This window comes from Oncorhynchus mykiss, chromosome 10 (assembly GCF_013265735.2).
Source record: "Oncorhynchus mykiss isolate Arlee chromosome 10, USDA_OmykA_1.1, whole genome shotgun sequence".
NCBI classification, from domain to species: Eukaryota; Metazoa; Chordata; class Actinopteri; order Salmoniformes; family Salmonidae; genus Oncorhynchus; species Oncorhynchus mykiss.
This window is the reverse complement of record NC_048574.1, coordinates 62,632,156-62,643,910: the sequence shown is the minus strand read 5'-3', so window position 1 is coordinate 62,643,910 and position 11,755 is coordinate 62,632,156. Positions and strand designations below refer to the sequence as shown.

Here is an 11,755-nt window from a genome sequence, read left to right as displayed (position 1 = left end):
CAGGTAGCTGTTTCATGGAAACTAATCCATTTTGCTTTCATTACTAGCTACAGTGGTTAGGTTGCTGGGAGGAAGTATTTACTGTTGTATGCATTGCGTCTGTGCACTTAGCTAGCTAACGTTAACATCCAATGCTTACACTGCATATGAAGAGTGACTGGCTCATGACGTTTAACCGTGGATGTAGAGAAAATGCCCTATTTCCCCCCCTTTTGTTGTCAGTCCTTTTACTCCCCCAGTTCGTGCTCTCGGCTCAAAGTCAAGTTGTTGGCCAATGACGAGCATTATGATTCTGCAAGTAGAAACGGCAGGTTCGTCGCTACCGGTTCGGCACACAGCAGGTACCGCTTTTATTCTTGCAAGAGAAGGAACGACCTCCCACTGTGATAAGTACCTATCTGCAGTGAGATTCTCAGTGCATTTCATGCAAAACCAATTGCATTTTCATCTTTAAACCATGCATTGTAGCCATGCTGTATTTCTTACATTATGTTCCGTATTTGGTTTCAGATTTGGCCTTTGTTAGACCTGAATAAGCTATATGAGCTTCTGATAGGCTACTAGAACTCTATGCATTAGGCATTTTACCTAAATAATGTGAACCCGATCTGCTCTATACAGACCCATTTATACAGTATCTTCCTCTTTTGTCTTAAACTATTTTTTATAAAAAGGGAAACTGGGTTGTGCCTCTAAATGAGGGAGAACCTGAGTACATTGTCGATATTAGACTTTTCTGTACCTTCGCTTTAATAAAATACAATTTAGAATACTTTGGAAAAAGTTCATCACACACATCTTCACTACTTTGTCAAGTAAACATGACACTTAATCGGTGAAACATTTTTACAGACATCACACCAACCATCACCATATCTACTCAGCCGCATCATACTCATTCCTTCCTCAGTTCACCTCAACCAGTTCCCTACTACATCCACAATCAACAGAATTAACAACAAACTAACTAGTACTACATTGCATGTCACTATACTCTATACATGGGCCGAGTGCATGTTCTGCTGGTGTATCCTGAGGTAGCTCCTCCCCGAGAACATCTTCCCGCAGTGCGATCAGCTTCTCTCCCATGTGGACCTTCGGGTGATTCTTCAACTGGTGCTGGCAGGAGAACCTCTTCTCACACTGGGGTGCAGCTGTAGGATTTCTCTGCTGCTACATCTGGACAAGTGTGAAACATTGACCTGGCACAGATGGCAGCCAAACGGTTTGTTCCCCGTGTGCAGGTATTCCCAAACTGGTGTACGCCAAATAAAAATGTGATTCACATTTACAATTTTCTTCACATTTTCAAACCATAAATTTATATTTTCCAACGGGGCTATACATTTGGACAAGGTTTATTTTTTGCCTGAGTAGCCTCGTTTTCACTGCGAAATAACAACACAACGTCAACTACAGGTAGCCTAGTCAAATAATTAACATCCAATCACATTAACCGTTACCTTCTCGTGGGACGCCTTCACTCTTGCGCAGACATTTAGAAACGAAACATGACCATTTGATTGAGAATAAAGATGACATGTATCAAAGGAACATATGCATTAATAAGGGGCTAGAATTGTCTTATATGGTGAGCTACTGAGTGGCTAGGACAGGCAAGCCCCATACTATTGTGAAGGACTTAATTCTTCCTGCTCCACAGATATGGCTGGGACAATGCTGGGGGAAAAGGCCCAAAAAACTATAGACAATGCATTCATCAAACGACTGTTTCATGACACATCAGTGATATGGCAGGAGATGTTTTGAAACAATTACTGCTTCGCTTACAAGTCAGTGAATTATATGTGTTGGCTGGATGAGTCAACAGACGTGGCGGGCCAGTCACAGCTCTTGGTATATGTCCGTTACATCAATTAAGGAAGACATTATCTTCTTCAAACCACTGGAAACCAGGACAACATGAGAGGATATTGTTTTAAGTACTGGACAGCTTTGTGACATCAAATGGACTTGGTGGTCAAGATGTGTTGGTATCTGTACTGATGGCGCAAAAGCCATGACAGGGAGACATAGTGGAGTGGTATCGTGCGTGCAACCAGTTGCTCCTGATGCCACTTGGTTACACTGCAGCATCCACCAAGAGGCTCTTGCTGCCAAGGGAATGCCTGACAGCTTGAAATACATTTTGGACACTACAGTGGAAATGGTTAACTTTGTTAAAGCAAGGCCCCTGAACTCTCGTGTATTTTCTGCATTTTGCAATGATATTGGCAGCGACCATGTAACGCTTTTACAACATACAGAATTGCGCTGGTTATCAAGGGGTAAAGTATTGACACTGTTTTTAGTGAGAGACCAGCTTAAAGTTCTTTACTGACCATAATTTTCACTTGTCTGACCGCTTGCATGATGACGAGTTTCTCACATGACTGGCCTATGATGTTTTTTCTCGCCTGAATCTAGGATTACAGAGACTCTCCACAACTATATTCAATGTGACAAAATTGAGGCAATGATTAAGAAGTTGGAGCTCTTTTCTGTCTGTATTAACAAGGACAACACACAGGTCTTTCCATCATTGTATGATTTTTGTTGTGTGCAAATGAACTCAAGCTTACGCACAATGTCAAATGTGATATAGCAAAGCACCTGAGTGAGCTGGGTGTGCAACTACACAGGTACTTTCCCGAAGGGGATGACACAAACAACTGGAATAGTTATCCCTTTCATGCCCTGCCTCCAGTCAACTTACCGATATCTGAACAAGCGAGCCTCATCAAAATTGCAACAAGCGGTTCTGGGAAAATCAAATTTAATCAGAAGCCACTGCCAGATTTCTGGATAAGGCTGCGCTCAGAGTTTCTTGCCTTGGAAAATCGGGCTGTTAAGACACTGATGCCCTTTGCAACCACGTACCTATGTGAGAGTGGATTCTCGGCCCTCACTAGCATGAAAACTAAATACAGGCACAGACTGTGTGGAAAATGATTTAAGACAGACTCTCTCCAATACACCCAACATTGCAGAGTTATGTGCATCCACTCAAGCACACCCTTCTCAATTAACCTGTGGTGTGTTTTGTTTTTCGACTGTGTTTCTGGTTGTGGTTAATATGTTATTCCCTAGCCTGAGTTGAGGACGCAGTCCCATCCACTGACCTCCACTATGTCACCTCTGGTCCTGACCTGCTCAGTGATGTCGTCCCCTGGGCTCTTGGCTGCACCGGTCAGGGTCTGGGAATCCAAGATGGTTGCCCAGTCTCCTCTATTAGCCTCCAGCCAACCACCTGCAGGAAGAGGTTAGAAAACAGACTTTCCAAACATGACAGGGAAAACTCACTTCATTTTGGTAAATTAACTGGTCAAGTTCAGCCATTATAATGTGTTTTCGTATGTAAACATACGTTCTATTGATTTTATTTTATGAATGAGGAAAAAAATAGCCTGGCGCATCAATTTTCCTTTTGAAGATCTGTTACTGTATGTAGACTATAGGCATTGTCTTACGTCAGATAGTGAGACGATTACTCCAGGACTGATGAGGGATGGGCCTTGCATAGAAGCGATGCCACCTGTCGGAAGACAATGGGTTATATGTATTTCACTCTTACCTTGCTCCCCCATCTTTAGTCCACTCTGCAGGTCAATGCTCTCTGGTCCGTCTTCTACCGTCTCCTCTTTGACCAGCAGCAGGTCATTCTTCCCATCCTCCATGTCTACTGACTGTAAGAGACACAGAGTGAGGGGATGTTGGATCAGAAATCTGATATGAGCACCCTGCTATGGAGCATCTTCTGATTGGGGTATGAGTACTATGCAACATTCAGTTAATTTGTTACTATGCAAAAGTATTAGTTGATTTGATTACTTTACACTCTTTAATTGTTTGATAATTCAAAGGCATGGTCCCACACTTAAGACAAAATTAATCAAGACCTGGTCCCGTATCCACAAAGAGTGCTGATCTAGGATCTTTCCATATAATCTCATTCATTATGATCTAAAAGGCAAAACTGATCAAAGATTAGCCCTCCTACTCAGAGTCTTTGTGGATTTGGGCCCTGACCTAATATAATTCAGACAGTAGTTTACAGAGGGCTCACCTCAGTGAGACTGTGTGTGTTCCTGTGCTGCTCAGCTGGTTCCTCTGTGGGTTCAAGAGGAGGTGTAGTCTCGTTGTCCTCCATGACCATGGTCCCCTCAGGGTTCCGCAGACTCTCCTCACACCCCTCCTCCTTCACCAGCAGCACCTCTGAACCCTCCTGGAAGAGACAGGTGATACAGATTAGACATACACTCCCTCAGGTACATATACACACAGACACTTTCACCATGGAGTATTAACCCATCCCCACTACGTCCGAGTCCTATACTGTAGTTCATTGTTGTTAAACCCATCATGGTGGATATAAATATGATGTTGTGGGTAAATAGTCAGATAGTCAAAAGTCAGACAAACCTGACTAAATTATTTTGACGTGTACAGTAGGTATTTCTTAGTATGTAGGTATGTGTTGGTATATTGGTTATAAAGCGCTGTCAGGTGTATGCAAAATAGGGTGAGATTAGATGTGATGTATACTAAAGAGTCTCAATGAAAGTCTTGGAATGAAGTGTCACATTTTGTGTTTATTAACCATAAACAAGCTTTAAATACACCAGATGAAAACCACACATACACACGTTTCAACTAGACATGAACTTGATGAACTGCATTCTTTTTCTCATTAAAAGTGTCTCGGGATAAAAAGTAGTTGGAAGTAATGAAATAGGCATTTGTGAACATCATATAGCCTACTCAATACAAACACAATATGTAACATACTTTTTATGCTATACTGTTTGTCATTTTACCTTTACATGTTTAAGTCATTTAGCACACTCTTATTCAGAGCGACTTACAGGAGAAATTAGGGTTAAGTGCCTTGCTCAAGGGCACACAGATTTGTCTTAGATTCGAACCAGCCAACTTTCGGTTACTGGCCCAAAGCTGTTAACCGCTAGGCTACCTGCTGTCCTCTAAATGTGACTTATATATTCCACAATGTCTGGGCCTTGCATTTCAACACGCTTGTTTGTTGTGGAAATTGATCCATTACTGCGGTTTGCTTTGTGCATGCATCTACTACAATGCCTTCAGAAAGTATTCAGACCGCTTGACTTTTTCCACATTTTGTTACGTTACAGCCTTATTCTAAAATGGATTAAATAAAAAGCATCAGCAATCTACACACAATACCCCCTAATGACAAAGTGAAAAAGATTACATTTAAAAAAACGTATTTACATAAGTATTCAGACTATTTGCTATGAGACTCGAAATTGAGCTCTGGTGCATCCTGTTTTCATTGATCATCCTTGATGTTTCTACAACGTGATTGAAGTCCACCTATAGGTAATTTCAATTGATTGGAGATGATTTGGAAAGGCATACACCTGTCTATATAAGGTCACACAGTTGACAGTGCATGTCAGAGCAAAACACAAGCCATGAGGTCGAAGGAATTGTCTGTAGAGTTCTGAGACAGGATTGTGTCAAGGCACAGATCTTGGAAAGGGTACCAAAACATTTCTGCAGCATTGAAAGTCCAAGAACACAGTGGCCTCCATCATTCTTAAATGGAAGAAGTTTGGAACCACCAAGACTCTTCCTAGAGCTGGCCAACATGCCAAACTGAACAATCGGGGGAGGAGGGTCTTGGTCAGGGAGGTGACCAAGAACCCAATGGTCACTCTGACAGAGCTCCAGAGTTCCTCTGTGGAGATGGGAGAACCTTCCAGATGGACAACCATCTCTGCAGCCACTCCTCAGTAAAAGGCACAACAGCGCACTTAATTTGCCAAAAGGTACCTAAAGACTCTCAGACCATGAGAAACAAGCTTCTCTGGTTTGATGAAACCAGGATTCAACTCTTTGGCCTGAATGCCAAGCATCATGTCTGGAGGAAACCTGGCACCATCATGCTGTTTTTTTGTTTTGTTTTCAGCGGCAGGGACTGGGAGACTAGTCAGGATCGAGGCAAAGCTGAACGGAGCGAAGTACAGAGATATTCTTGATGAAAACCTGCTCCAGCGCGCTCAGGACCTCAGACTGGGGCGAAGTTTCACCTTCCAGCAGTACAATGACTCTAAGCACACAGCCAAGACAGGGCAGGAGTAGCTTCGGGACAAGTCTCTGAATGTCCTTGAGTGGACTTGAACCCGATCCAACATCTCTGGAGACCTGAAAATGCTGTGCAGCAATGCTCCCCATCCAACCTGAGAGCTTGAGAGGATCTGCAGAGAAGAATGCGAGAAACTCCCAAAATACAGGTGTGCCAAGCTTGTAGAGTCATACCCAAGAAGACCCGATGCTGTAATTGATGCCAAAGGTGCTGAGTAAAGGGTCTGAATACTTAAGTAAATGTCATATTTAAAAAAAAAATTAATTAGTAAAAATTTAGAAACCTGTTTTTGCTTTCTCATTATGGGGTATTGTGTGTCCATTTGAGGGGGGAAAAAACGTTTTAATCAATTTCAGAATAAGGCTGTAACCTAAAGAAATGTGGAAAAAGTCAAAGGGTCTGAATACTTTCCGAAGGCACTGTACGTCATCTTGCTGAATCTACCTTCAATACAGGGTTTAATCTAAATATCAGAAGCTATCGAGTGGAATGATTACTTTCTATGTTATGGAATGGTTTTTTTGCAGGTGTATCTTGAGGTAGCTCCTCTCTGAGAACCTCTTCCCGCAGTGCATACAGGCAAACGGCCTCTCTCCCGTGTGGATCTTCAGGTGCATCTTTAGATGGTCCTGGCGGGAGAACCTCTTCTCACACTGGGGGCAGCTGTAGGGTTTCTCCCCTGTGTGGACCCTCTTGTGCCTTTTCAGGGTGCCAGCCTCGGTGAAGCGCATGTGACACTGGGTACAGCTGAACCGTTTCTCTTTACTATTGCTTGATGTGGCTCCCCCTCCCTGAGCCTGGGTTCTAGCCCTGTCATTTGGGTTCAAACCCTGATCGAAAAGGACGTGGCTGTCTGAATCGGAAGGAACCATCGATGTGGACACTGGGTCGTGATCCCTAAACAAGTGTAAAGGAGAGTGAGTCGCAACATTTGGAAATGTCTCTAAGCTTTCCCTGTAATCTAAGAAATCTCTGCCCTGTGGGTGTCCATCTCCTAGGTTACTATCTGCATTCCATGTGGGGGCAACGTCACCCTCCAATTTCACAGTCACTTCATCTACGACTAGACCCTCCCCTTTCTTATCTCGGCACCCTTCAGAGTATACACTACTACTGTAATGGTTCCAGTCCCCTCTAGACAGATCAGTCTGTGTCTCTAAACACAAGGACATGTTGCCAGGGTCCATCTCTGTAGTGTAAGAACAAGACGGATCATCACTGCCAGAGTCTAACGATTCACCATGACCACTTGAATGAACCGTCCTCTGGCTTTGGTGAAATCCTGGTAAACACTCTGAGCCGGGGGCAGGAGGACAGCCCAGTCTCCGCACCCCCAGTCTCTCTGGTTCTGATATGTGGCCAGAACCTGTGTGTAAGAGCCTGTGTGTTACAGTTAACGTCTTGGTGTCTGTCGCTGACTTGAGAACGATGTTCTGCGTTCCACTGACCTCCGTGATGCTGTGTCGGGTCCTTGGCTGTGTTGGGGTGGTAGTGGGATTCTCCGTGGCTACAGGGGGCGCACCAGACTCTCCAGTCTGGATGTCTCTGCTGTGCCGTGTGTCCTTCTGTCCCTCAGTCCTCTCCTGCTTGACTCCAGGACCTGCAGCTTCTGCATCTGCAGACTGACAAGAAAAGAAGTGGTTATTATCGGTACAATGGTTGAATTGGATAACAATGTCGAAGAGAAGTCTCACAAGCTCCCCTATGGCAGATAAATGAGGATGTACATGTAAGACAGTGAATAGCTGAGGACACATTTGATTTACAAAGTAACACATTTTAATGCAACTCTATTCCACTAACCTCTATCACGATAACGTGCTGGGTTGAGGTTCCAGTCCCCTCATCAACAGTAATTGGTTGTTCATCTGTCCATGTGCTGTGTCCTGCTGGCTTCACAAAGCTCCTGTGGCCTTCAGTGAGATGTCCTTCACCTGAGAGAGTGATGGGGGGAAAATAGGTTGTTAGATTAGCTACTGTCTGCTCAACGGTGTAGACCCCTTTCTGTGTTTGCAAACATTGCCGCACGAGGGCGAAGCGTACAATTTTGTTGCAGAACTCAGGGGAGTTAAACGAGTCCATACCTTTTTAAATATTTATATATATGCTATCTTCAATAGCTCTTAAACAAAGTGTGCCAAGCCTGCCCCAAAAATTGGATTTTTATCCATCCTCCCCTGATTTAGAACATATTTTCATATTTATGACACACTTTGTTCAGGAGTTAGTCTCGGTACCAGTCTTAGCTAACATTCCAGTCCTGTCATTTTCCAAAGAGACTGGGCGTTTGGCAATTTCAACATTCATTATGCAGACGGATTTACTGCAAGGTTGCTGATTGTTAGTTGGCAGCATTAATATTTTCCATGACAACGTTATGGAACATGGCGCCCGCACAAATTTGGCAAAATAGAATGAATTTTAACAACAATAAACCTACGTCAGATGGCAGAATCCAACGCGCTCTGACATAAGACAATGCCTGCTGCGGTAATTCCCTTGTGAGAAGGCAGTGTCAATGCAAGATCATGTTGTTCAAAGATGACTCCGTCATGAGAGAGAGAAATAATGATAGAAAAAATATTAGCCTACAAGATTCAATCGAGCTACATTTGATTTAATAAGAAGAAAGTTATGCAGAACTGGCACCTGTCTTCATTCCTTGCACTGGCTGGTCATCATGACTTGCTTACATTTTTACAATCTTATGCTCATTTCAGTTCTATTTGTTCCCCCTCACTTATACTTTTTTGAATGGACATTAGGAAAAACAGCTCAATGCAGACCAGCAAAGTCTTGAAACCGGAGTAGCCTCTCCAAGCCACGGCAGCTGGGCTTCGCCGATTAGTTATGGTACGCAAAAAGGACCAGCCATACTGTCTGTGTGAACTACAGGGATCTAAATTAGCATATTGTTAAGGATGCATATCCACTTCCTCGTATCCAAAACACTCTAGATACCCTGTCGACGGCCAAATGGTTTAGCACTTTGGACTTAACGTCAGGCTACTGGCAGGTAGAACTTATTTCCAGCGACGGTAAGGTGGCCGCTTTCTGCAGCAGGAAGGGCCTCTGAGTGAAATGTGATGCCTTTAGGGCTCTGCAACACACCAGCGACGTTTCAATGTTTAATGGACTGACTATTGAGGAATTACGTCAAGCTCAAATGGCTGACTGACATGGGCCTCGTGAAGAGATGGCTCGAGGAAGGTCAGGAACGGCCATCGTGGGGGGCCTGTGTCGCCAGTCGGGCCAGCGACTGAGGCATATAGGAGCCAGTGGAAGAGACTATGTCTCATTTCTCTTATGGTGCTTCTACTGTACCGAAGGCGCAGTGTTTTACCCACAGATACTCCTACCTCGTGTGTTCGGGACAGGTATCATGAAGCAGATGCATGACGGCCCAGTAGGTGGTCACATTGGCGTGGAATGCACAAATGCCCGGCTGCAGACAAGACACTACTGGTACCGAAATAGAGAGGATGTCACACTATGGTGTCGTACATGTACCAGCTGTGCCGCTAAAGCCAGACCTTCGAGGAAGCCCCAAGCACCTAGGGGCACTGTCCGCTTGGGAGTACCTAAGGAGAGGATCACCATTGATCTAATGGGCCCCATGAACGAGACAGAATGCTACAATCGCTACTTATTGGTTGTTCAAGACTAGGGTTGCACATTTTGGGGAATATTCAGAGGTGAAAACTTTGTGGGAATTAACGGAAATAAACAGAAATATTTGCAAATTAATATTAATACCATTTAAATGTTGTTTTTTTTACATTGGATATATTTACGATATCATATGGAGACAAACCTTTTACCTTATAATTAGACATAATTGCACATTATTAAATCCTTCCAATAGAAATAAAAAAAATAACAATTTAGTTACGAATTGAACATTAAGAGTTGACTCTTCACATGGGATGATTTCACTGAACAACAAAAGGAAATATTGTATGATCCATCGCATCTCCCCAAAAACATTTTCAACATACATCGGTAAAATTATAGACTAGAAACTAAAGCTTTGGTTGTCTTCCTCTCAGGCTTCCATGTCTTCTCCCTGGACGACCTCAATGTCCACCTCTTGAACATCAGACTCTGAGGCCTCATCTTCACTGTCACTTTCCAACCTAGTTGAGGATAGCTTGTCAGACTCAAAAAGCCTAAAATTTGCCCGGGTGGGCACCAATTTTTCAACCCTTGTATTTGGTAAGCCTGTTGTGGGCTTTGGTTTGTGTGTTCCCAAACAAGGACCAGTTGTGCTCTGAGGTGGATGATGTTGGTGGGATTTGGAGGATGATGGTGGCAACAGGGGAAAGAGCGTCAGATCCACAAAATCCCTTCCACCAGGTGTCTGATGAGATATGTTGCCACAACTGCCATATAGCATCTCCAGCCCAAAGCCCTTGCTTAGAAGTGTTCTTCGCCAGACTGCCAAGAACCTTGCACTCATCCAGGACAAGGTGACGAAACACGGTAGTGATGACACCATAGGGCTTGTTGATCTCTGCACCAGACAGGATACTCTTGCCAGCATACTTGGGGTCGAACATGTACACTGTGGCGTGTATGGGCTTCAGGCAGAAGTCTTCACGCTTTTTGATGTATTTCAGAACTGCAGTTTCCTCTGCTTGGAGCAACAGTGAAGTGGGCATGGCAGAATGAATTTCTTCTCTTACATCTGAAAGCAGAGTCTGAACATCAGACAGGATGGCATTGTCTCCCTCAATCCTTGCAATGGCTACTGCTATAGGTTTCAGGCTACTTACCACTCTCTCCCAAAATCCATCATCCAGGAGGATCCTCTTGACGGGGCTGTCCATATCTGCAGACTGTGATATGGCCATTTCTTGGAGAGACTCCTTACCCTCCAGGAGACTGTCAAACATGATGACAACACCACCCCAATGGGTGTTGCTGAGCAGCTTCATTGTGGTGCTCTTATTCCTCTCACTTTGCTTGGTGAGGTAGATTGCTGCAAGAACTTGATGACCCTTCACATACCTAACCACTTCCTTGGCTCTCTTGTAGTATATCAATTATTTTCAGTGCCATGTTGTTAGGTTCTTATTTTTCAGAGTAAATAACTCAGACTCTAGAAAAGCATTAAAAGCATTAACCAAGTTTAATTCTGCCCAAAGGTTCATATATATATATATATATATATATACACACACACACTGCTCAAAAAAATAAAGGGAACACTAAAATAACACATCCTAAATCTGAATGAATGAAATATTCTTATTAAATACTTTTTTCTTTACATAGTTGAATGTGCTGACAACAAAATCACACAAATTATCAATGGAAATCAAATGTATCAACCCATGGAGGTCTGGATTTGGAGTCACACTCAAAATTAAAGTGGAAAACCACACTACAGGCTGATCCAACTTTGATGTAATGTCCTTAAAACAAGTCCAAATGAGGCTCAGTAGTGTGTGTGGCCTCCACGTGCCTGTATGACCTCCCTACAATGCCTGGGCATGCTCCTGATGTGGCGGATGGTCTCCTGAGGGATCTCCTCCCAGACCTGGACTAAAGCATCCGCCAACTCCTGGACAGTCTGTGGTGGATGGAGCGAGACATGATGTCCCAGATGTGCGCAATTGGATTCAG

At 43.6% G+C, this 11,755-nt stretch overlaps 1 protein-coding gene across 5 annotated transcripts in view; it reads right to left on the bottom strand.

The window, feature by feature from the left end:
- The window catches only part of LOC110534616 (oocyte zinc finger protein XlCOF7.1-like), a 1,104,347-nt gene that overhangs the window by 859,124 nt on the left and 233,468 nt on the right, over nt 1-11,755 (bottom strand). Inside the window, exons 2-6 of one of the 5 annotated variants that reach the window (XM_021619531.2) lie at nt 7,931-8,061; nt 7,576-7,749; nt 4,067-4,225; nt 3,575-3,686; nt 3,150-3,250 (exon numbers count right to left, since the gene is read on the bottom strand). The exons of 2 other annotated variants lie outside the window; for them this stretch is intronic. In XM_021619531.2, the coding sequence (XP_021475206.2) occupies nt 3,150-3,250; nt 3,575-3,686; nt 4,067-4,225; nt 7,576-7,749; nt 7,931-8,061 (677 nt within the window). Of the gene's footprint in view, nt 1-3,122; nt 3,251-3,574; nt 3,687-4,066; nt 4,226-7,575; nt 7,750-7,930; nt 8,062-11,755 lie in introns of all 5 variants that reach the window. 2 more of the 5 variants (XM_021619530.2, XM_036934448.1) reach the window with 2 other exon arrangements.